The 24,447-nt window shown below is 50.3% G+C and overlaps 9 protein-coding genes across 9 annotated transcripts; 3 read left to right on the forward strand and 6 right to left on the reverse strand.

Moving 5' to 3' along the window:
• Positions 1-66: 66 nt before the first annotated feature.
• On the reverse strand, positions 67-892 carry N7519_004962 (uncharacterized protein; the record flags this gene model as incomplete). The annotated part of the gene is made up of 2 exons (XM_057291738.1): positions 67-582; positions 695-892. 2 exons carry the CDS (start codon positions 890-892, stop codon positions 67-69), a joined length of 714 nt encoding a protein of 237 aa, XP_057146549.1.
• Positions 893-1,604: 712 nt separating this feature from the next.
• N7519_004963 (S-adenosylmethionine-dependent methyltransferase) lies at positions 1,605-2,769 on the reverse strand (the record flags this gene model as incomplete). The annotated part of the gene is made up of 3 exons (XM_057291739.1): positions 1,605-2,347; positions 2,415-2,672; positions 2,739-2,769. The coding sequence occupies 3 exons, from the start codon at positions 2,767-2,769 to the stop codon at positions 1,605-1,607; spliced, it is 1,032 nt and encodes a 343-aa protein (XP_057146550.1).
• A 483-nt stretch (positions 2,770-3,252) lies between these two features.
• On the reverse strand, positions 3,253-4,285 carry N7519_004964 (ESCRT-I subunit protein VPS28; the record flags this gene model as incomplete). The annotated part of the gene is made up of 3 exons (XM_057291740.1): positions 3,253-3,660; positions 3,728-3,964; positions 4,046-4,285. 3 exons carry the CDS (start codon positions 4,283-4,285, stop codon positions 3,253-3,255), a joined length of 885 nt encoding a protein of 294 aa, XP_057146551.1.
• A 50-nt stretch (positions 4,286-4,335) lies between these two features.
• On the forward strand, positions 4,336-6,643 carry N7519_004965 (mRNA-binding ribosome synthesis protein NOC2; the record flags this gene model as incomplete). Its single annotated transcript, XM_057291741.1, is given in 2 exon segments — positions 4,336-5,748; positions 5,762-6,643. The coding sequence occupies 2 exon segments, from the start codon at positions 4,336-4,338 to the stop codon at positions 6,641-6,643; spliced, it is 2,295 nt and encodes a 764-aa protein (XP_057146552.1).
• A 246-nt stretch (positions 6,644-6,889) lies between these two features.
• On the reverse strand, positions 6,890-9,436 carry N7519_004966 (uncharacterized protein; the record flags this gene model as incomplete). Its single annotated transcript, XM_057291742.1, has 9 exons — positions 6,890-7,451; positions 7,509-7,543; positions 7,602-7,612; positions 7,672-7,740; positions 7,800-7,968; positions 8,028-8,193; positions 8,255-9,093; positions 9,158-9,366; positions 9,418-9,436. The coding sequence occupies 9 exons, from the start codon at positions 9,434-9,436 to the stop codon at positions 6,890-6,892; spliced, it is 2,079 nt and encodes a 692-aa protein (XP_057146553.1).
• A 400-nt stretch (positions 9,437-9,836) lies between these two features.
• N7519_004967 (molybdopterin cofactor biosynthetic protein) lies at positions 9,837-11,904 on the reverse strand (the record flags this gene model as incomplete). Its single annotated transcript, XM_057291743.1, has 2 exons — positions 9,837-10,519; positions 10,701-11,904. 2 exons carry the CDS (start codon positions 11,902-11,904, stop codon positions 9,837-9,839), a joined length of 1,887 nt encoding a protein of 628 aa, XP_057146554.1.
• A 303-nt stretch (positions 11,905-12,207) lies between these two features.
• Positions 12,208-14,750, reverse strand: N7519_004968 (ABC-F family ATP-binding cassette domain-containing protein; the record flags this gene model as incomplete). The annotated part of the gene is made up of 7 exons (XM_057291744.1): positions 12,208-12,576; positions 12,642-13,736; positions 13,787-13,886; positions 13,934-14,126; positions 14,174-14,362; positions 14,419-14,611; positions 14,673-14,750. 7 exons carry the CDS (start codon positions 14,748-14,750, stop codon positions 12,208-12,210), a joined length of 2,217 nt encoding a protein of 738 aa, XP_057146555.1.
• Positions 14,751-18,070: 3,320 nt separating this feature from the next.
• N7519_004969 (bZIP transcription factor) lies at positions 18,071-19,911 on the forward strand (the record flags this gene model as incomplete). Its single annotated transcript, XM_057291745.1, has 4 exons — positions 18,071-18,794; positions 18,859-19,026; positions 19,087-19,112; positions 19,264-19,911. The coding sequence occupies 4 exons, from the start codon at positions 18,071-18,073 to the stop codon at positions 19,909-19,911; spliced, it is 1,566 nt and encodes a 521-aa protein (XP_057146556.1).
• A 1,156-nt stretch (positions 19,912-21,067) lies between these two features.
• On the forward strand, positions 21,068-24,196 carry N7519_004970 (ribonuclease Z; the record flags this gene model as incomplete). The annotated part of the gene is made up of 1 exon (XM_057291746.1): positions 21,068-24,196. The coding sequence occupies one exon, from the start codon at positions 21,068-21,070 to the stop codon at positions 24,194-24,196; it is 3,129 nt and encodes a 1,042-aa protein (XP_057146557.1).
• Positions 24,197-24,447: the final 251 nt, after the last annotated feature.

Below are 24,447 nucleotides of genomic sequence, written 5' to 3' on the forward strand. Positions count from 1 at the left end.
TCATGAAGTATATACACACAAGTCCTTCGTCTCAATCACGATATTTACCCCCGCTCTCTCATACATCTACTTCTGACTCTGACCATTCCCTTGACCTTGTTGAGCTGCAGCCTGAGCAGCAGGAGGCGGCGGCGGCGGCGGCGGCTCCTCAACAACCTTCCTCACCAGCTTGACAGGCACAAAAGGACAATCCAACATTCCCTGCTCCTCAAGAACGCGGGCAAGTTCATCGCCATCAAGATCATAATAAAGCGCCCATTCACCCTCCTCCTCTTCAACCGCAATGAAAGCATTCTGCTTCCCTTTGAGCGAAATGATCCTTTCATCTTTACACCAGTCCCACGGCTCGACCATCTGCTCCACACTCTGCGACCGATTCCCGTACCGCAACTCATGCGTTTCGGTATCTGCGTAGATCCAATTGAGAAGGGGCGGGTCGTCCTGAACGTAAGTTGGGAGGCCGAGGCCGCGTTCGCGCTTGAGATATTTCAATTCTTCAGGTTCAGGGTACTCGATATAGAAGGCCAGGGCTGTAAAAGCTGGTGGGGATCGTTTGGAGGGATCTGGGTTTGCGAGATAGACCTGCGTGAGTGGTAGTGTTAGTCTACATATAGTTTTGGGCTCTGATGATGATGTTTGGATGGGCCTGGGGCATCTCTTGGCCCTTAATGTTGTTGGCATTTGGTTTCCTTACCTTCTCATTTCTTACAACAACTGTCATCCCGTTTAACTCGCGGTCATCGTCTGTGTCCCCATCACATTCGGCTACGATGTTAAACTTCACCATGCGACGGGCCTCTTCTTTGCGCTGGTTTGCTTTGCGCTGCTCGCTAGTAGCGAGGGATACACCCGTCACCGTTGGGATGGAGGTAATGGCTAAGAGCCCGATCATTGTTCAGGTGTTTGGTGCGGTATGGGATATTAGGTATGCGATGTTTTCTGTAATGCACGACTCGAGCGGTCAAGGGCGAGGGAATGGATCGCAGTTGGTATATAGGTGGTAGAATATGCAATTATATCGCAATTTATGTCCTAGAATTTGATCGGCTATGCTTAGCACCTTGATATATCGGATTCCAAGAATTTGTAGCCGTATTCATGCGGCGTTTTGGTCTGGACTCAGGTCTGTTATAGCATTAGGATGATATGCTTGATACTTGAACAACGCCAGGTTGTTGACTGACCACATGGAGGCAGAGAATATCTGTTGCCTGTAAATCGATATAGACACAAGTCATTCTTCTTGTTAGGATTCAGCAATCCTTGGAAAAGACACGAAAGGTAGAAATTCCATGATCCACCGAAATGGTGACACCGACGTCATCGCCACGTGATGGACCTGCTCCTCTTTTCTGTCGACCAACGATGTTCCTCATTCATCAAGTTGATTTCTACCGAAGAAAATCATGCGGGAAATTCATCTTCAAGATTTGAATCTGCCAGGCGGTTGCATATCTACTGATGACTCTCTGAATCAGATGCAGGATGCATGCATTGCTCAATAACCAACGTCTAGGAGATCACTATTCTAATCTATCGTGTATCGTTTATTATTCGTCATTTCGTTTGGTCACCGTTCCCAATATGACCCGACAGTACTGCCATTATACCTTTTCAGTCCATCCCCAAATCGACCACCAACAGTTGACGGCCAGTGCGCCTCCATCTGCACTCTCCCAGTCATCGTAACCGACCTCCTCGCCCTCCTCAACCACAGCCAGACCCAACTCGCCCATCCGCTGCCGGAACTCCTTCACCTGCGGCAGATATGCATCTCGTAGCGGCATCTCCACCACGACTCGAGCATCGAGCCCGCGGCTAAGCCAGGGTTTAATGGTATCCACCAACCATTTGGGATGATTGGGCGAGTACAATGGATCCGCGGCGAGAATCACATCAAACTGCTCTTCCGCAGTTGGGAGGGGGGACGGCGTGACTGACCAATCAAGCAAACCCGTGGTCACACTCGCTCCGGTTCTGTTCAGGAGCTCTACGTTCAAGGCAACGTTGTGGGCGAGATTCGGTACGATCTCAGGCAAGTCGGTGAGGTGAACGGTGGCAGAGTCACCTTGCAGAGCCGCAAAGGAAAGCCCGACCAAGCCTGTTCCAGCACCAAGTTCGAGTGCCCGCAGAGGTTTCTGGCTCAAGGTGGAGGGAGTAGTCGACGCCGAGGGAACAAGTGCTGGTGGCGATCCGATGTTGTGAAGCCGGCGCGAGAGAAGATATGAAGATACCCAAGTCTTCATACCGAGGTTGTCCGCCGTTATGGACGGTTCGTGGAGGGTTAGTGTATATTCTTCGCCAGAGGAGGTGGGCACGTTGAAGATTCGAGACATTGCCGGCATAGCTGGTAGAGAATGAGTCACGGTCAGCGGGATAACAGAACACAGCTGGACATATGGTGGCCTGCTTACCTGTCCGACCAGACCGTTCACTTAGTCGTGCAGCGGCCGCGTCCCAGATCGCCTCCCGGAGTTCATCGGTCTCGAGCCATGCCAGTTGACTTGCGATGATGGATGTGAGATACCGAGTCACTCCTGCAGGCTGAACCGCGGGGCCTTTGACGACATCGGCGGTGGTGCCAAATGTGCGGGGCTGTAAGCTCAACAAAGCCAACGCTTTCACGAGATCGGTTCCCGAGGGCTTCTGATAGAGCTGCGGGAGGTCAAGAACTGCGCTTATCAGTCCCATTATCTTTTGTGGACCGGATGGACCAGAGGGGTAGATGATGAACTAACCATGTAGAGGCTCATCTGTAGCACTAATCATGGCGATAACTGTATGCTCTCTAGTTGTTGCTGGTAAAGAATGCAAGGCAACAAATTGGCCTCGCAGCCACGAGAATCGAACGAAAATGTGGCGGAGAAAAAGAAAATATTCCCGAAGAGGAAAGGCTGGCGCTGCCGTTCCGCGGATTGATTGTCGCCTAGATTATCAGGCATCAAACCATCAAAGAGCAGGAATGGTGAAATTGAAGACTGCTGCAAGTGAGAAACAAACAGATGATTGGATGAGAAATGAAAAAGAGCAGGGTCAACAGCGTATATATACCGTTAAGCTGGATGTAGCTCGAGACATAGTCGATGTCCATGGATAGTCGTACTTATACAAGAACACTCAATCCAAAACAAGCCAGAGCGGGTATATTTAGCTAGCAATCACTGATGATCATGTCAATACATAAAAGCATAATGGTATCTCTACTGTCCGTATGAACGCCTTGCCGGTGCACCAAGTAAATGATTATCCAAATCAGTTCAACGTGGCCTTGAAGCCCTGATAAGCCTGTTCAATATCAAATGCAAGTTCACGCGCTTGGTCCTCGCTCAATTCCTCAGTAGCTCGCATTTGATTCAATGCGATTAACCATTGAATGATCTTGCCGCGGTCTTCGAAATCAGTATCTGTTACCTTGTTCACAGACTGAATCACCTCCGATAAAAGTGGATGCAGTGCATCCTTGGATACCATGTTGAGTTTCAATGCATCGAGGAAGGTAATGAAGTTTTCGGTTGCTGCCAGGATGAGACTACCCGAGGCACCGCCAGCGGGACCCGTCGCCGTTGCACCCATACTAGAGCTTGCTCCGCCGTGAGAAGCTTGCTCGACTGTGGCTGGAAGACCAATACGCAATCGCTCCGTGGCTCGTGGGCATTCTAGCTATATTATACACCTGGCGTCAGAGATGCGTTGAGGTTTGCGGGGTAAAATGGAGAGGAACACTCACCCCCCACGTCCGTTTGAAGGTTTCCAGATCCACGAACTCCCGCGATACTGTCTCATCTCCAAGACTGGACTTGTATTGCTTCAAAAGCCGTGTACATGTCTCGGTATACTCTGCCTCGGTGACCACGTCCTTGATGTATGCTTTCTCGAGTCCATCAAGGGTGACGATGATGCTGTAGATTTCGGCTAGGGATTCATATAAGTCACGTTCGACTGAGCTGGATGCTAGTTTGACTTCCTAAGATATGTGGCATTAGTCAATATGACTATCAATGCGGAGACAAGGACCCATACTTCATCGAGATTGATTGTGGCTGACCGGGCGGGATTGGGTGTGTAACTGTAGGGGGTTGGCGCATAAGAAAGTGGGCGCTGTGAGTACATTTTTTGGCAAGTTCTCGCTATGTACAATAATCGTTAGTCGCCAGTCGTCAATGGTAAATTCGAAGGTTGTTGTCTTGCCGATTGTCTGGGCGTTATCGCCCGGTGCCAAAGGCGGAAGGCGGTCTGAACAGCGGACCCGCCGATTTTCTCCCCAATTTTTTTTTTGACCAGCCATTTTCCGACCAAGCTACACTTGCAGACTCTTTTCTGCATCAATATCTCAAAATGGTTGGAGCCAAAAAATCGACCAAGAAGTTTGTGCAGAACCGTCTGCCGGATGTTCTTGAGCGACGCAAAGCCAATGCCAAGATCAAGCAGAGACACCAATTGAACGACAAGCGCAAGGAAAAAAATGCTGCTCGCCGCGCCGAAGCCGAAGCCGCCGCAGAGAAGGACCCGGAGGACCTGAAGAAACAAAATGCCTTTTCCGAAATGAACGTCGACGGCTTTTTCGCTGGCGGCTTCGATATTCCCGAAGAGAAGGAAAAGAAGGCCAGCAAGAAGGATACCACCCCCAAAATCGGCAAGCGCAAGCGCTCAGAAGATAAGGCACAGGCAGATGCTGAGGCTTCTGAAGGCGAGGGTGACAGTGATGACGCGGACAGCGTCGATGTTTACGACGAGCACAAGGACCAGCTGGAGTCATTGAAGGAGAAGGACCCCGAGTTCTACAAATACCTCAAGGAAAATGATTCTGAACTGCTCGAGTTCGGTGAGCAAGGCGATCTTTCAGAGGTTGACGCTCTGAGCGAAAGCGAAGAACCCGAAGACGAGGGACCAGCCAAGAAGAAGAAGAAGAAGTCGAAGAAGGAAGAGGAAGAGCCCGAGGATGAGACCTTGACTATTGAGATGGTCAAGAAGTGGCAGAAGTTGATGGAGGAGCAAAACTCGATCCGAGCCATGCGCCAGGCTGTTCTCGCTTTCCGTGCGGCCGCCTATGTCAATGACCCCGAGGCCCCCGAGCAAAAATACACCATCTCCGACAAGAACGTGTACCACCAGGTTCTTGTCACGGCCCTCAACACCATCCCCAAGGTCCTGGCCCATCATCTTCCCGTTAAGGAGAGCGCTTCTGGCAAGATCAGGGTGTCATTGGATTCGAAGAAGTTCAAGACCCTCACACCTCTGATCAAATCGCACACTGCTTCAGTTCACCAGCTTCTGGTTAACTTGTCCGATGCATCCACACTCAAGTTGACCCTCGCGTCAATTGAACCCATGCTGCCTTACCTGCTTCAGTTCCGTAAGGTGCTGAAGACACTCGTCAAGATTGTCGTCGGGATTTGGGCTGATGTGTCAACTGCCGACGCCACCCGTATCACAGGTTTCTTGATTCTGCGCCGCCTTATGGTTCTGGGAGACGCAGGTATCAGAGAGAGTGTGCTCAAGGCCACCTACGAGGGTGTTGTCAAGGGTAGCCGCAACACAACAGTGCATACGCTAGCAGGCGTGAACTTGATGAAGAACTCTGCAGCCGAAATCTGGGGTATTGACCAGAACGTCTCATACACAGCAGGATTCTCCTTCATCCGCCAGCTTGCTATGCACCTGCGCAAGAGCATTACCAACACCTCCAAGGAGTCCTACAAGACCATTTACAACTGGCAATACGTGCACTCGCTGGACTTCTGGTCCCGAGTGCTTTTCGCAGCACTGCGATGGCCTTGTCGAGGCTCAAGTCGGCAAGCAGTCCGCTCTCCGTCCCCTCATCTACCCCGTCGTGCAGATCACCCTGGGCGCCATGCGCCTCATCCCAACCGCCACGTACTTCCCTCTGCGCTTCCAATTGACGCGCTCCCTGCTCCGCATCTCCCGCGCCACGGGCACCTACATCCCGCTCTCAGCTTCACTTCTTGAGGTCCTGACCTCGGCGGAGATGCGCAAGCACCCCAAGTCCAGCACACTTAAGCCCCTGGACTTCAACACAGCGATCCGCGCACCCAAATCTTACCTGCGGTCGCGCACTTACCAGGACGGCGTCGGTGAGCAGGTCGCCGAGCTCCTCTCCGAGTTCTTCGTTCTGTGGTCCAAGCACATTGCGTTCCCGGAACTGTCCGTGCCCGTCATTGTCTCCCTCAAGCGCTGGCTGAAGCAGGTCTCTGCCCGCAGCGGTGGAAACAAGAACGCCAAGATCAACCAGATGATCTTGCTGCTCGTGCAGAAGGTTGAGACCAATGCTCGCTGGATCGAGGAGCGCCGCCTAAACGTCACGTATGCTCCCCGCAATCGCTCTGGCGTTGAATCTTTCCTCAAGGATGTTGACTGGGAGACTACTCCTGTCGGTGCGTTCGTTAAGACGCAGCGCAAGCTGCGTGCGGAGCGTGCTGCTGTCCTCGAAGAAGGTCGCGTTGAGGAAGAGAAGCGGAGACAAGAGGCGAAGAAGAATGGTGGAGAGGACGAGGATATGGGTGGTGTTGCTGGCAGTGATGATGGTAGCGAGGATGAGGATGAGGAGGAATTGGAGAGCGAGGAGGAAGTTGAGATCGAGAGTGAAGATGAGGATGAGGATGAGATGGAGATGGAGGATGAGTAGGTCGTATAATTTTTTGTTACTTTGTATATCTCCTTGTCACTCGTCCATGTCCATCTACATTCACACGGTTATTGCATATGTCTACTTTTTTTTACCAGGATACACCTTGGGTAGTTAGTCCTACAAAAGAATTATTACCTTCAAAGCTTCATATCATCATATGTTTCATAGACCCACGCTCTCTAAAACAGTCTAAACACTAAACTAGCATGCAAAGGGGGTATATCGAAACCACCATCTAAACATCTAAACAGACCCAATAGGCCCACGCTCCTGAGCCCAAACCCTAGACCTATCCCTCCGCATAGCAGCATCCTCCTCCTCCGCCCAAGCCAAAGACTCACTAGGCAACATAATAGCCTTATCAATAGCCACCGGCAACCCACGATGTCTACCACGTAAAGCCACAGCAGCAAGAATCAACTTGCTAATAGTATGCCACGCGCCACAGAACGAGTAATTCTTCCCAGGGAACCCAAGACTAACACCCACACATCCGTAAGCAGAGACAACCTCAAAGATAATATTGAAGGTGGAAAAAGCCACGGGCTGGGACTCATAGTGGTCTGACTCGGCGATGGCGATAAAGAACACCGCCAGCGCGATCCACCACAGATCATGGCTGAGCTGGGAGCGGAGTTGCTGGTGGACGAAGTATCCGCGCGAAGTCTCCGACAGGCGTGGACGGCCGAGGTGGTGTCGGATTAGGTCCATTGCTACATTGCTGCGGCTTGTGTTTGCTGGTGAATCGGGGGTTTCGTCGTGTGCGTAGATTCCTAGCGAGCGTTCTTCGTAGACGTTCGTGTTGCTGTGTGGGTATTAGATTGCGGTTTCTTGATGTAGGTTGATTTCATGGGTTACTTACCGCATTGTGAGCGTTACTGGGTACGCGGAGACGTACTAGGTGACTTGTTAGTTAGGGGTTTGGTGTATGGGGTATGAGACTAGTATGTCTTACCATCATGAGTACTAGAGCTTCTGTTAGTATGATGATCTTTCAGTCCGGCGAGGATATTGAATTCACTTACCATAGAGAACCAAGAGACCCTGGTGAAGATCGGCAATGGTCACAACGTAGAATCCACCAGCGCGTACCGCTTTAATCGAGATAATCCGTTAGCTTGAGTCGAATATGACGCTGTTGCGGTTGACAAACCTAAGGCTTGGAACAGTCCATCCAATACACGGTACTCGGTAGGAAGACTCTCGATGTCCTCGTTTCCAATAGACAGTAGCTCAAATGCCGCCCAGTCGATACCGTTCAGAATGATAATCGTGCCGAGCAGATACCACGTATGGCGAGCAGGGAAGAGATTCGTATAGACCTGGCTTTATGATAAGTGTCTATAAACGGCAAGAATTAGTATAGTGCAACAGGACTTACCCTTCGAGGATGCTCCAGTATGAAATCAAGGGTAATGCGCCACGACTGCCACTTCGGTCTATCTGGAAGCATGGCCCTCATAGTCCAGATAATGAACCGCAGGAAACATGGGAAGAGGGTGTTTCCAGCGAGAATCAGCAATCCCATTGTGAGAAGAGGGTATGCCCTAAAGAAAGTTAGCAAGCTTGACTATATTGACTATAAAAAAAAGGGTCTAGACCACCTACCTCAACTGCAAAGCGGTCATGTTAGTATCCAAGAGCGACATGCCGCTGTTCACGAAAGCAGAAACAGCAAAGAAAGCACCCGTCCAGAACGGCGAGAGACCGTTCGCGCGCGTCACGGCGGGATCATTAGCTTCCAACCAGCAACCGACACCGATCATGCCGAACACAATAAACAAGATGAAGTAAAGGGACACAACCACAGATAGAAATGAGACGGCCTTATACTCCACACCACCAAGTTCATCACGCTCAGCAGGAGTGAGATCGTGGAACTGGGAGTTGCGGGATACAAGACCCTTGGAGGCCATGTACTTCTGTGTACCGCGGAGAATTCCCTTGAAGCCAGACACCGAATCCTTTGCGACCAAGGGCACGTTGGGCACTGCATCGCGGGGGTGGTTATTCAGATCCGGTCTCGCCCCGATGCCAGCCATGGGGAAGACTCGGTGGTGATGATGACGGTGTGTGCCGCCGATGGTTATTTGGTCGTCTTCCACCCACGGCTGTTCATTGCGAGATGATGACTCTCCCGGGGTCACTTGGACCAGCATGGGTGTCTTTGGGCGTGGTTTACGGCCCTGTCCTTCGGTGTTCTCGCCGGGGAGATCAGTTCCGGTGCTTTCATTCGCAGGCCCCTGGTCCCTGGCCTGCAGTTCAACTTCCGAGTGGTGACGAGTAGACCGCTCTCTTTCCCGCTCATCGGAGACACCCTTGAACTTTGCCTCGAATGCCCTTTTACGTACTAGAAGTACAGTGAGGGAAATGAGAACGGCATGGCCCAAAATAAGCAGGGTGAACAAAAGTGCTTGTTGGAAGCTGTTTAGAGCCGACAAATCCACCTAATCATCGATTATTAGCCTACAATATAGTCATCGATGGATATATGGGGGGTTGAGTCCATACCGTATTCAATCCAGCACCAGTCATAGCACTGACGCACATGAAAATCGAGTCCACATAGGTAACGCTGCGCCATGACGTTGAGGTCAGGTAGAAAATGACACTGGCAATTATGGTTGTAGAAATGAAATAGAAATAGTGTAGCATCAAGAAATTCAAGGGCGGGCATAGTGCCATTATGACCCTCCCAGTCTTCCTCCGCCACTGGCGGACTGCATAAAGCGGTTAGTTGAGTTCAAGACGAGTAGCTCAGGCGCACATACGGATTAGCAGCGCATGCATTTTAATTTGACGACATAATTCAACATTCGCCGTTGATAAAACGTAGTTCGTGTTGTGTGCTAAATTCTTGGTTGTTGAGGCGTCGAACTGAAAATGAAGTTCTGCAGGATTTTCAAGAGAACCCACACAACACAAGAAGTCTCGAGTGGACACTAACAGCCTCAAACAGAAGGATATATAAGATTTATACGAAGAAAAGGGGAAAAAAATGTGAAACCTCGACTGAAACGCGAGCCCATTTGAGTACTTGGAGAATTTAAACGGTTAGCTCATAGGGCTGATCACGGATAGGTAGATCCCCTAAACCTAGGCAGGGCTATTAGGGCTATTGAAGAAGATTATATAGTACATCCCTTTTACTACATATCAAATGCGTACTCTACACTAACTACATACAAGCTTATTCCCGTACCCAATGCCCACTCTTCCCACCCTGTTTTTCCAACAATCTAACAGAATCAATCACCATCCCCTTATCCACAGCCTTGAGCATATCATAAACCGTCAAAGCCGCACCCATAGTAGCCGTCATAGCCTCCATTTCCACTCCTGTGCGACCAAAACAGCTGACCGACGCCACAACATTCATGGCGCCGTGATCCCTGTTCTGCCCGGGCTCAACCAGTTCCACGCTGACCTCGACCCCGGTAATGCCAATGCCGGGATGGCAAAGAGGCACAATATCAGGCGTTTTCTTTGCGGCCATGATACCCGCGATCCGGGCAACGCTGAAGACGTCGCCTTTGTGCGTGGTTTGGCCTTCGCGGAGGATTTCCCAGGGTCGTGAGTTTGAGAAGGAAACGGTGCAGGCAGCTGTGGCGACACGCTTTGTTTCGGGCTTTTCGGTGATCTGGGTCATGTGTACGGTCTTAGATGGTGTGAGGTGAGGGAGGTCGGCGTCTGAGGTTGTGGGTAGAGAGCGAGATGGGCGAGGAATACAGTCTTCAGTCTCTGGTCTAGAGCGCCCAGAGTGGTAGAGACGCCTTTGGGAAGCTGTCGGGAGATGCGGAAACATATGTACTGGTATGGTTGACAAGGGGTGAGACCCTAAACCCCATGGTTTTGGTTTATTATCTAGTTCAACTATCAGCTTGGTGATTCAATAAGCAATGTCCAAATACATCAATTGCATGTATACATGGTATCAAGTAAGATCTCGCCAATTTATGATATCCAAAAGAAATGTTCGTCCGAGATGATTTACAAGTCGTAAAGCGTTTCCAGTCATGAAAAAAAAAAAGGAAAAAAGAAGACGGCTACCCACCAATCAGAATCATAGGGCGGTTCTTCATGTCCTTTAGTTGCTCCATGCCAGCGTGTTTCGCCTTCTTTCGTTTCACAGCCATGCCGATAATGTCAAGAATCTCACGCTCTCGCTCATTGACCAAGCCGCCTTCGTCACTAAGGCGCGCTGCATTTTGTACAGTTTCCAACAGCTGCAGGTTGTTCATTGCATCCACGTCAATTGGGTTCCCACCGTTCTCCTTACGAATGATATCCCGCAAGGAGACTTCGGAGTTTCCGAACAGGCAGACTTTGAGATTCCCGTCGCTAGTAATGCGTAGCCGGTTGCAGGTGCCACAGAAGTTGTGGGTCATGCTCGTGATAAATCCCACGCGGCCTTCGAACCCAGGAACACGGTATGTCTTACTCGTGTCATTCTTGTGGTCGGCCACCTTTTCGAATGCGGGATACTTCTCTCGGATGACAGCTAGCATCTCCTGATAGGAGAACATCTTTCCCTGGTTCCATTTGTTCCCGCCGAAAGGCATATACTCGATGAAGCGCACTTCAATCGGTTTCTCGCGGCCCAGCTCCACGAACGGAAGGATCTCTCGGTCATTCATTCCCCTCATAACGACGCAGTTGATCTTCAGCTTGATCCCTGCACCGGCTTTATTCATTTCCAGAATGCGGTCGACGCTCTTCATCACAGCATCGAATCCCTTACGTCTTGTCATGATCTGGAACTGGAACGGATCCAGCGTGTCAAGGCTGAGATTGACTCCCGTCAGCCCGGCCTCCACCATTGGGTCCAATTTCCGATGTAATGAGATCCCATTTGTTGTCAAACACAGTTCCCGAAGCCCATTTTGTCGTAGCTTGCCAATGTCCTGCATCAACGGCACGATGTCTTTGCGGACGGTCGGTTCCCCACCGGTCAGTCGGATTTTGGTCACGCCCTGTGAGACGAATAGCGAGGACAGGTATAGAATCTCCGGGGACGTAAGCAGTTTCGCAGAGGGCGAGAGGTCTATGCCTTCCTCGGGCATGCAGTAGAGACACCGAAGATTGCACCGTTCCGTGACGCTAATGCGGAGATAGTCATGTTGGCGATTGAAGGTATCGGTCAGAAACTCGGAAAAGGGCTTGGCAGACTTGAGTGTTGAGAGTCTGGAGGGCTCAGTTGAGGGATGTGGAGGGGGGGAATCCAGCGGGGACGGTGGCGTTGGATCTTGATGCGGCATGAGTGCTCTGGGGTCGAATCTGTATGCGCCACTGAAGGGCCACCCTAGGGCAGGATACAATTCGCTTGCACAAGCCAGCCATGAGGAAGTTCTTTCAATTAAAATGTTGCATGTTGGCAAATATATACATGCAGCGCGGTACTCCGCGGAGGAATGAGGGGAAGGTCTCTTATCGCGCATGCCGTTCGGCGGGCTCCGTGCTGAGTCATATCCATGAATCGATTTGGTTCGATTACTCCAGTGAAGTCAACTCTCCCTACATGTACCTAACCTAGATAGGTATGTACATCAACTAATCTATACCTAGGTAGTCCCTAACAACTTCTCCACCCGTTTCACCAAGCTCTTTTCGAATTGCTCCACCCCATCCTTCTGTTCGTTCATCTTGCCTTGTTTAATCACGTAGACCGACCGACGTCTTGGCGTTTCCTCGGTCTCTTCCTCCTCCAGCCCTTCGAAATCTTCATCAAGTTTGTGCTCAGTGTCTCGCTTGCCCTCGATTACGGATCGAACAAGGAAACGGTCGTGTGAAATTAGAAGCACGGCACCATTGAAGGAGGAGAGAGCCGTAGCTAATGCAGTGACAGTGTAGAAATCCAAATGCGTGGTGATTTCATCAAGAATGAGAAGCTGTGGTGCACCCCAGACGATTCGAGCCAATGCAAGGCGGACCTAAATTTGCCAATATTATTAGCTTACCTCAACTGTTCCATGTCGATCTTTCACATTTCACATACCAATTGTCCACCTGACAGTTTGGCAATAGGGACATCAGATGCAATACGACCTGCTAACCCCATCGAGGCGAGTAGACCCCTGATAGTGCCCTCATTCAGGGATCCTTCGGTCTCAATAGTCAATAAACCCAGCGCAGTCAAACTAGGCTCGCCTCGGCCACGCTCTTGTAGCTCTTCGACAGAATGCTGGCTATAGTAGCCCACTTTCAACCGGGAGTGGGTCGACACCTTGCCCTTGGAAGGAGATACCTGTCCCGTCAGAACACGGAGCAGAGTCGTCTTTCCCGAGCCATTGAGACCCATAATCCCGACACGATCACCTAGGTGAACGACCAAGTTCACGTCGTCCAGGATGACGCGGTCGGTTTTCTTGTACTGGAAAACAATACCCTCCAGCGACACCAACGGTCCAGGGAACCGCAATTCCGTCGCTTCGGGCAAACTCATAGTCGCGCCCTTCTCATCTGTCGGAACCTCGATCTCAGCCCGATTGTGGGCATGCCATCCAACTAGATCACGGTTCAGCTTGAAACGCCCCCCGTTCGCGCTAACTTGAAGACCCATCCGATCATCGACTTTCTTCTGCCGCGACTTCGCTTGTCGCAGCTTGTTTTCATCATTAGTCTTCTTCCCGACCTTCATATTCTCCCGGATACTGGCTTCCATATGCGCAACCTGCCGCTCTTGAGCCTCCTTCATGCGCCCCAGGTAGAGCTTCTGTTCCTCGAAATCTTGTTCATACGCAGACAGGTTCCCTCGGAAATACGTCAGTTTCTGATCTCGGAGGATGACGATTTCCTCGCAGACAGCATTGATGAAATCCCTGTCGTGAGAGACCAAGACCATGGTTGTTTCTGATGTGTCGCGGAGCTGTTTCAGGTAGTTCTCCAGCCACACTACTCCCAGGAGATCCAGGAAGTTGGTCGGCTCGTCGAGGATCATGATGTCTGGATCTTGGACCAAAACGCTGGCTAGCATACATCGCATACGCCAACCTCCTGAGAGCGTAGAAACTTTCTTCTCGAGTCCGTCTTCTTTGAAGCCGAGACCAAGGAGAACACGACGAGCTTGTTGCTCCATATCGGCAAGTTTCATCTGGTTTCACGTTAACGGAGTAAGTAAATAGCCACCGTTCAAAGGCTTACATCTTCAAGTTGGGACTGTAGGGCTTGTAATGTCTCGACGGCAGCTTGCGTATCGGCCTGGACTGTCTCCGCGTCGATGGCGTCTACATCCTGGGCCAGCCTGGCAGAAGTCAGATATAGTCAATAGCGCGAACGAATGCAACTGACATTTCCGATGTAGCCTCGAGCTTCCCCTCGGCAGCCTTCAAGTCTTTTCTTGCTTGTAGACCTCGAGCACCGCTTTTCAAGCTTGCGTTCTTGTGTGCCAGGAACAGATGCTTTTCTGCTTTCTGGTGTCGGATTTTGCGGATCGCCCACACGGGCTGCATTGGATCTTCAGTCTCAAAGCTCTTCGATAGAACTTGTACGGTCAGTCGAGTACAATTCCAATTGAAGAGGTGTACTAACATTCCACCATCCGAACAGCCTCGTTCCTAGTTTCATCACTGCTGAGAACAGCTTCCAAAACAGTTTTGTCCTGATTAGGGTCTTCCCCGAAAGTTTTGTCACCATGTTCGTCTGTCTGCTGCAAGATCGCCATGCGAGTCGAATGCGGGATGCCAGGGATGAGTTTCTCTGCCATTGCCCGGAGGAGCGCTGGTAACATCAATATACTGAGGTTTGAAAATGGTACATGCGGAGATCTATCTCACTTGACTTCCCAGTGCCGTTGCGACCTATCAGCCCATAATGAATACCTGCCTTGAGTCGTAGGTGCCCGTCTGAGATGAGCTCTCTCCCTGCAGCCTTGGCCTTTGATTTCCCTTTGGTCTTTGATTTCGATGCATCTTCGGTAGATTCAGGTGCAGATGATGTGACCATAATGTTTAGTCCATCCACATCGATCTGTCAAAGAATAAATCCCAGCGTTAGTGGTCATCTGGATGCTTGTTGTGGCTACCCATACCTCCTGCGAAGGATTATCATCTAGCAGATGAAATCGTGTCTGCTTGCACGTTGCCAGAATTGTCGGGGCAGAAGTCATAACTTCAGAAAATGATCAGAGTTCTTGGTCTTTGGGTTATTTTCGCCAGAGTCCAGGTGTTGGATATTTAGATATCTGAAGTAGTTCCCGAAGCCGGTTCAAGCGAAATTCATATAAAATAACCAGCAAGGGCAACCATGCCACTCGAGCCCCTAGTAGAATCAAAGTGCGCCACTCTGATCCATTAAACCTCTCATTCCTCGAGTCACCAAATCCAACATGAACAAATTGGATGCTGCTGGACGACCGTTCTGGGGTCGGGGTCCGAAAGAGGAATAGTTCAGTGCCTGAGGCAGCTACTCATATTCCTTGGCGGGGTCCCTCTTTGCATCATTGTGCTCGTATTCATATAAGTTATTTAGTCGGAAGATCATGAGAGGCCGTACCTATATCAATATAAGTATCCTTTGTCCCACAGTGACTCATTTGGATTTTGTGTGGTGCTGTAGTTGATCTAACTGAACTAAAAATATATATTGGGGGAACAGTGCATCTCTGCACCACAAGAAATCTAAAAAAATCAAATGATATCCTATTATTCCCTTAGGCACCTTGGAGATCTTGAGAATCCATTCAGCCAAAAAGCCTACAATTGCAGTGATCGAGAACCTTTCAATAGTTTCAAAGGAGAACGCCTGGATCTAGGTTCTCGTGGGCTAGCCTTATACCATGATAGCATATTATCAATGTTATCTCGCCCCAATGTCAGCAAAGTGAAAAGTAGAAGTCTATAGCGACACGTGGATGTGCTCCATTTTGCTCCAGATCCCAGAGGACTGGGGAAAACCAGGTTGAGTCCTCGAATATGCAAACAAGCAAAGTCTAGACCGATCAAAATTTCCAGTCGAGCACCTGACTGCAGCACAACCAAAATTCTACTCGTTGTCTACGATAAGGTGTAATCTAGATCTAGACCTTAATTTCTGCATCTCCACCAAAGCGCTCAAGAGTCTCGAACAAGCTCACACTTCTTTCGAATTTGAGCGGGCCGGATGAGTCGTCAGACAACCAGAAAACGGACCCATTGTCAGGGTTTATAGTGAAGGGCCTTGAAGACCTGGGAGATCAGGGCATGGCGGGTCCTGATAGCAGGAGACGTCAGACAACCAGACAATAAGGTCGAGGGAACAGATCTAGTCTAGACCTATGTGATTACATTAGGAAATATTGAGGCGTAGATAACATACGTAAGTAATGCGCGGGGGCGAATATGGCAGAGTCACTTTTCATACCAATGCCACTGGAATCAATTACATGCATCTTCGGGCAAATATGATCGTTGACAAGAAAGTGATTACCGGGGCGTGGATAGGGATTGAGCCTAGATCCACTGTTCAAGACTCAGGACAGTTTGAAAAAGATCCGCACAAGAGGCGTTCCTGCAGAAACTTCAAATTGGATATAGTTCGGCTCTGAGTTAGTTGTTATCGTTTACGTGTGGGCATTATCGACCTTAGCGAAATGCCGTACCTGAAGTTTTTCTCCAGTGTCTATTTTTAAGAAGCAAAAAAATTACTGCCTACTGTTAGTGCGGTTGTTGTGGCTGAGGCGCAGAATTAACTAAGCCTCTTTGCACGCGGTCACTCTGCACTAATCCGAGTCAGCCCTAAATAGTAGATCGAGAGGATCGCTGGCCACGAAAAAAGCGGGCTGTCGAAGAGTCGAGACTCAGAGGAAAGTTGATTCTTCGGTTGAGAAAACAAAAAGGGGTAATGAGTTACTCCACCGAGTCTGCCCTGTCTCCCATAGTGTTTCGCCTTGTTAAGGTTCAGGGGCAATCCAAATAGGCAAGTCTATAGAAATAAAGAAAAGTTCTACTCCGTAGGGTGCCAACCTTGGAATGCAAAGAGAAGGACCTCGGAGATCAACTGAAAGAGATTTAGTGTTTGATAGAGTCGGACTGGCTAGCCTGATTGGGAATAGCTCGCCCCTCACGTGCGCGGACATCCACCGACAATGGCTCACAAAACTATTCCAAGGTTAGTAGTTCTCCTTTTGGATTCCTTTGTTGCCGACCCGCTTCAACTCTAGAAAAGCTTATTACGATTCTTAAGTGGGAGCACGAGAGAACAGGACTCCTCAATCTAGTTCTCTGACTGGTTCGCCGTGGTTTAGCCGGTACAGGGGACCTGTCTCGATTGGCTGTATATGGCCTGGCGAGACGCCAGCATACGTACATGCTGGTTTTGATGAAACAAGGGATTTTTGTCAATACGTGGGAATATGGAATATGCACCCTGGATCACAATCTGCTTGGCATATGTGTATCTGTATATTGCATGTATGTTGTACGAAGTATTTAGTAGAAAGTACAGAGTACAATCCTAGAGAGAAAGCTGGACTCCATATTCTATGGTAGCCCACCACTTGGCGCACTATCCCTAAAACCAAAGGAAATAATTGGCTCAGCCCCGAAAGCCGCTAGCTGCGGTGAGAGTCACTCTTAGTCTGAAAAAGGTTGTAGGTTATTCTATTGAAGACTGGACTCTGCTAAATACATGAGATATTCTCCTGTCTCTCTAGGTGATCCAATCCAATTATGAAGTCAACAGGAATGCAAAATTTACTAAAGCGGGCTTGGATATGCAAACAGCCCTGGAGAGAGATGGCACAGCCACTTGCGTCAAAAGGGACAAAAAAGGGACAATTACAATACCATACACTTGGAACACACTCTGAGCCCTGGCAAGTCTTGCCGGATGGCCAATGGGATCGGATGGTTCCTGCCCTGAGATTGGCCCACTTCCAAGGTTTTAGCCGGCAAAAGTATTAACAGGGGAGTTCTGTGGCCACTATCGTTTTGAATGCCGAGTAGGCTATCACATATCAAGCTATAAATAAAGCCTTTAAGCAATTGATTTATTGTTATAGAGTAGTACATGTATATTGGGAAAATAGATGAAGCTTACATATGTATATCTGCATATTGTATGTTACATCTGTACATCTGTATAGATCTGCCCAGGTGAACATCTGGAAAACATTCCCTGGATACGGTATGGTAAACAAGCCCCGTCGAGTGGCAATCCAGCCAATCACGGGACCGCATTCCTCAGGCCCCCGCTGACTCAGAAAGGACGCGCAAGCCCCTGTTGCTATTCCGGAACACTTTGTCCCTTTCCCCATCTCACTTCCAATTTCATGATCCATCTAGATCCAAATCCATATTCTACCTAGACCTTCGTTTTTCGGATCCTTTTTATTCTTATATTTGCCCTCTTTATCTCTCGTTCATCTATCTCAATTATTATCCCTACCTCACGCCATATTTGACGCCATACCTACACCCCTGCACAGTCGAGGGGCTTATTCAGATCACCATGGCGACTCTCGCAGAAAACCCGATGCAACCAGTTGCCAACTATGACCAAGATCTCGACTCATTCATCAACTTCGATCAGCTCACATACACATCCGACCCCTCCCGCTCAAAGGTGATGGTCAGCCAACCCTCGGTCGCAAGCACCGAGTTCAGTGCCAGTGACGCCCGCAGTGCCAGCTTCGCTTCAAGTGGCCAGTCTCCCCTCGCATTCCAGGCCCCAAGCCACCAGTATGATGAACACAGACAACAGACCGGTCTTCCACCTGGTGCTTTGTCCATGTCCTACAGCCAGATCCCGATGGGCTTCAACAATGGTCAAGGATTTCCTGTGAACGCTGACGTGTATGCTGGTCATCACATGAAGCGAGAGGACGCACAATTCGACTTCAACACCGCACCAGGCCGTAACCCGTCGGAAATGGAGATCGATCCCGAAAACATGAATCCCTCGCCATATTTCTACCCGGCAAACCCCGGGAACAAGAGCCAATATGTCGATCCCAACGCCCTCGGAGGCCATGAGCTGGTTCAGGCTGGTCCGTCCACACAGGTCGGTCGTATGTACCCTGGCATGCATCAGCAGCAGGCTGCGATGGCCAAGGCCCAGCAACAAAAGCAGAATGAGATGGTCCGCCCTCAGATACAGCAGCGTCCGGATCAAGTGCCCGATGCTATGCCTCAGGCCCGCGGTCCTCGCAACCCTGACCCCGTGGTTGAAGAGCGTATCTCTCGTTTACTCCAGCAGATGCGACAGAATGCCATTGCCAATGGCGAGGGCTCCCCCAGTCCTTTCTAGCGGTATGCCGCAGATGGCCAAGGCCCGGAAGGATGAGGCTGATATGGATGAGGATGAGCGTCTTCTGGCTAGCGAGGAGGGTAAGAAGCTCAGCAGCAAAGAGCGCCGCCAGTTGCGAAACAAGGTTTCCGCTCGCGCTTTCCGATCTCGCCGCAAGGGTATGACCACCTGAACACTTGACTATGTGTAATGTCCCTTTTGCTAACGCCTCTCACTAGAATACATTGGTCAGCTCGAAAGCGAGGTGGCCGCTAGAACCAACGAGGCCCATGAGGCTCGCCTTCAGAACCGTGCTCTCTACGAAGAAAATGCCCGCCTGAACGATTTGGCCCGCATGCTTTTGGGATCTCCTCACTTCTCCAACTTTCTGAACGACATGGGTGACACTTTGCCAGCTCAACCCCAGCAGCAACCTCAACAGCAACCTCAGCAACAACAACCAGCCCAGCAGGCTGCACCCCCAGCCCAACATGCAGGCTATGCCCAAGGACACGAACGCCAACCGTGGCCAGGAGTTCCAGATGCAGCAAAACCCCCAGGCCAATATGGTCATGGTTCCCAACCACGGTATGGACCCCTCCAGCATGGCCATGAACACCGCCGGCTGGAACTCGGGAATCGACATGAACTATGGCAACACTCCCGTTTTTGCTGTGATGGAGGTTCCCGAGGGCCCGGCCCTGGATGCCGAAGTGTTGTCCGGAAAATCCTCTTCCTTCAGCCTCCCCGAGAGCCCCAAGAATGAGGCTCCTGTTGTCGACAGTCCCGCTAGCGACTCAACTAGTCAGTCTGATATTGGTGTCGCCAACCCTGATGTCGAGATTGATGAGTCTGATCCTGCATTTGCTCTCTTTGTTGATTCTCCTGCCCCCACCGCTGACAACACCTTTGAAGGTGTTTCGAACGAGAAGGCTGCCCAGTTCACACTCGTCGTTGACAACTCTGAGGTTAGCGATTCGGCCAAGAGAACCTTCAATGCCCTCTGCAACAGCATTGACGCTGCCTTCGAGCGTGTCTCAGCTGTCACGTCCCACCTTCAGTGATTCCCCATTAGCGTCCTGCCCTTTCGGTCTTTATTTTCTTTGTATATGTGATCCCTCGTTTCTTTCCTCGCCATCGTCATCGCCTTGTGACTATACACCACGGTGAAACCTCCTGCCATATTTTGCGAATCATGGGGGGGTGTTGCTCTTTCTTTTGTCTTTTCCAGATGCCCTGGGGAGTTTCAAGGCGCGTGTCTCTTACTATATCGTGTATTTCCCACGAAGGATCTTGATGGAATTTTGGAGCTTATTTACTGGCGTATCTGAAGGATCTGTGGAGTAAAAGCCCAACCCTTGATATTTACGGCCATATGATTGTCTTATTTCATTGCATAGCCTGTACTCTGGATGTAGTTTAGCCAAATAGAATGCTTGCCGATTTTTTTCTTTTTTTTGAAATGGTCATGTATGTTGTAGTAATGCGTCGAGGCTTCAAAGGTTGTGTACATGTTCATGCGTTGAACATACTCAAAACAACGTAAATTTGTTGAACCTCAAGGACTTGTTCTAGTATTTCTTAAATGCACCTTTGCAAAGGAAAAAGGAAACAGAACATAGCTTTGCTATCTATTATGCTATGGATTTGAAAAAAAAAAAATATCTCCATTGCGGTCCAAATGGAGTTTTTGTCCGGCCATTCTGCAAAATTCGACCGTCACTTTTCTCTTTTTAACGTGGATCCACCAATTTCCTACTTGACATTACTGCACCTAGGGGCCTTTTATCATTAATTTCCCTTTCAATACCCTCCATTCTAGGCAAATTGGCTTCCTCTTGCGTGCGCGGTGCCTTGTCAACGGCAACCACTCGCGCAGTCGCCTGGAGCGCGTTCCCTCGAACCTCAATTTCGCCATCCACCCTTCGATCGTATCGCAGCGTCAGAAACCGTGACTCACAAAACCCTCGTGACTCAAAACCGAGATTGAGGAGCTTACACTTCCCTAAATCATTGGCGCAATTAGCAGACAAAAAGAAATCCCAAGAGAAACCCTTGCCACTTCGCATCAGACAACCTACAATCGACCCAAACGCATATTTTCTTCCAGCTGGCCCGGTCTCACAAAGGCTTCGCTCCGATAAAGACGACTACTTGATTTGTGAACCGTCCAAATTCCAACTCACTTCATTGCCTCCGCCTGTAGCAGGAATTTCCCCAATGAAATTCTTCTACCAGGTCATCACGACCCCCACGGCCGATACGCCCGGCACCAGCGTTTGTCTCAACTTCCCAGACAAGCGATACTTTTTCGGCCAGCTATCGGAAGGCACACAACGAGCATGCACTGAACGCGGGGTTAAACTTGCTCTCCTCACCGATGTGTTTGTCACTGGGCGGTCGGAATGGGCCAACACAGGCGGGTTGATTGGAATTGTTCTGACACTTGCCGATACGGTGTCATCCTCCTTGGCAGCCATAGAAGAGGAACATCAGAAGAAGGCTGCCCGCAAGGCGCAAAGGGAGGTGGAAGAAGGCGTAAAACACAAGCCTCGTGGACCCCAGGAGCAGCAACATGGCAGGGCCACTGTGGAGCGAGAAGGCGAACCGGCGTCGCAGAAAGCTAACCTGACGATTCATGGTCCTGCGAATCTTACACATACACTTGCTACGGCTCGGCGGTTTGTTTTCCGAAAGGGCATGCCAATGTACTTGAAAGAATATGACACGGAGACCCTTACTAAGCAGATTCCTGTCGGCGCCGAGGATCCCTTTGAGAAGCCCTCATGGTCCGACTCTAACATTAAAGTCTGGGCCATGCCTATCAGCCCCCGCCCGTCTGCTCGTTCTCAAGTTACACAGCCGCGGTCACAGAGTCCACGAAAGCGAAGCTTGGACGAGTTCCAGGAGTCTGAGCAGACCGAAGATCATATAGACCAGCGTACTAAGAACCTGCTAGTGACGCAGTCCATTGTGCAGGATATGTTCAACTCAACATGGAAGATGGATGCCCTTCATGAAACCCCATTGGCTGAGGTCATGATGCCGGCCGCTATATTCATTCGCAACCCGGAAACCAAGGACCTTGAGCAATACAAAGGCCCGGTGCCGGGTGGCCCAGATGCTCTTCCAGATATCAAGGTGCTCGTTCGGAAGCCCTGGCCCGGTGCGACTGTCGAGAGTCTACCGACCACTTCTCCATCCAAGGAGTCAGTCTGCTATATTGTGCGGAACCACGATATCCGTGGAAAGTTCGACCCGAAGAAGGCCCAAGAATTGAAAGTCGAAAAGGGTGTTAAGTACGCAGCTCTGACAAAGGGCGAGAGCGTTCAATCTCTGGATGGCAAGACTATCACCCCAGATATGGTTCTGGGACAGACACGACCGGGCAAGGGCGTTGCCATCATGGAAGTGCCATCGTCCGAGTATATCGAGGACCTGGTCAGCCGGGCCGAATGGAAGTCTCCAGCTGTGACGACCGAGTTGCAAGCCTTCATCTGGATTCTTGGACCAGGTGTGGCTGAGCATCCTAAATTCCAGGAATTCGTTGCTAGCATGTCCCACTGCAAGCATACTGTGTCGAGCACAGATCACTGCCCGAACTACCTGGCGTTGACCAGCTGCGCTAGCTCAACTGTTCGACTCGCCCGTCTGAAAGGTGATAGTTATGCGGTTCCTGTTCACGACAATGTGTCCCTCCCCCAACCCGGTACCCCCAATGCCAATTCAAAATCTGCAATTGCCGCTCGTCAGAATTCTCCGCTGCAGCCTCTTGAACCCGGATTCATTATCAACATGGAGCCCAGTTTCGGGTTGAACAGTGACGAAGTGATGTCCCGCTTCAATCCAGCGACTGCATTGCATAGCATCCCGCGTTCTGTTGAGCACCGGATGGAAGTCATTCGCAAACGCGTTGCTAAGCCTGATTTCCAGAGGAAGTTGCAGGCACAACGCAGAGAATGGCCCGGAGCGGATGCAGAGATCATCGCGCTGGGTACTGGTTCTTCTGTTCCATCCAAATACCGAAATGTCTCTGCCACACTATTGAAGGTGCCTGGGTATGGCTACTATCTGCTTGATTGTGGCGAGAACACTCTTGGTCAACTCAAGCGAGTTTTCGAGCCCGAAGAACTTCGTGAAGTGCTTCAGAACTTGCGAATGATCTGGATCAGCCACTTGCACGCTGATCATCACCTAGGAACGGTCTCTGTGATCAAGGCCTGGCACACGGAGAACTTTAAGGATGGGTTTGGCGCGACTGCTAGCCGTGAAACTAATATAGCCAAGATCCTTCAGGAGAAGCGGCTGGCTGTTGTGTCTGACAATGCCATGATTTCCTGGTTGGAAGAATATTCACAGGTTGAGGACTTCGGATATGACAAGCTGCTTACTCTTTCCGCACATCCTGAAGCAGAAGGTTCCAAAGTCACCACCGTGTTCTCACACCCGCTACCTAATCGTCGTCGTTCTCAACTTGACTTCACGAACAAGTCTTCCCCCCTCACTCCTCTCCTCAAATCTGCCACCGGCCTTGCAGACATACTCACTTGCCGCGTCAAACACTGCAAGGGCGCGCTCGCTGTCTCCCTTGTCTTCTCAAATGGATTCAAGGTTTCCTACTCTGGCGATTGCAGGCCATCGGATAAATTTGCCGCCATTGGACAGGGTTCAACCGTGCTCATCCATGAGGCCACCTTCCAACCCGACATGGTCGGATCGGCTCGGGCCAAGCGGCACTCGACCTCCTCCGAGGCAATGGAAGTCGGCCGCCGCATGCAAGCGCGCGCTGTCCTGCTCACCCATTTCAGCCAGCGCTACCAGAAGGTAGCCTTTGTAGAGAAGCGAAACTCAGGCAAATTCCCCTCCAACCGGGATGCGGCTGCAAAGGAGCCCGCAGATGCGGATATCCCATTTGATGACCCTCAAGATGAACCAGTGGGCCCCAATGACACCGAACTGTCTGATGACTTCAACTCGGTAACATCCAGCCAAAGGTTTGGCGTTTATACCGGCCCCGTCGCCGGAGCGATGGACTACATGCGTATCAAGGTCGGGGATTTCGCCCTTGCGCAGGCATATGCACCAGCACTGGAGAAGCTTATCGAGCTCTTGGAGCGAGCGGCGACCGAGGAAGCCGAGCGCGTGAAGCAGAAGCGCCAGGAAGAGGAGAATGCTCGCAAGGCGAAGAATAATAAGAAGTGGGCTAAGCAAATGGCTACTGCCACCGCTGCGGCAGTTGCAGCTGCAGCAACTGAGACTAGCGAGGCGGTGCCCACTCGGTCTGTCTGGAGTGCCAGTGAAAGCGAGGAGGGGTGGGAGACGAGTGACTACGAGGAATGCTGTTCCTAACTGTATATATTATGCCATGTCAAATATGCATAGCCTGGAGGTTTTTCTTCCATGTTGGAGAATACTAATCTGAGGGCTAGTACGCTTCGGCGAACTTGCCGAGGTGCGGAGACCATATATCCGTTGGATTCTTGGAGGTTTCCCAGCTATTCCCAGCTTTTCCTGTGTTATTTTAGATACCGGTGTATATAAAGAGAATAAATCTTCACGTTCAACCTAAACTACTTACATACTTAGGCAAATAGTAGTTA

Source organism: Penicillium mononematosum, assembly GCF_028829835.1.
Source record: "Penicillium mononematosum strain IBT 11891 chromosome Unknown utg000003l:1.0-8172316.0:1.0-8177699.0, whole genome shotgun sequence".
NCBI classification, from domain to species: domain Eukaryota; kingdom Fungi; phylum Ascomycota; class Eurotiomycetes; order Eurotiales; family Aspergillaceae; genus Penicillium; species Penicillium mononematosum.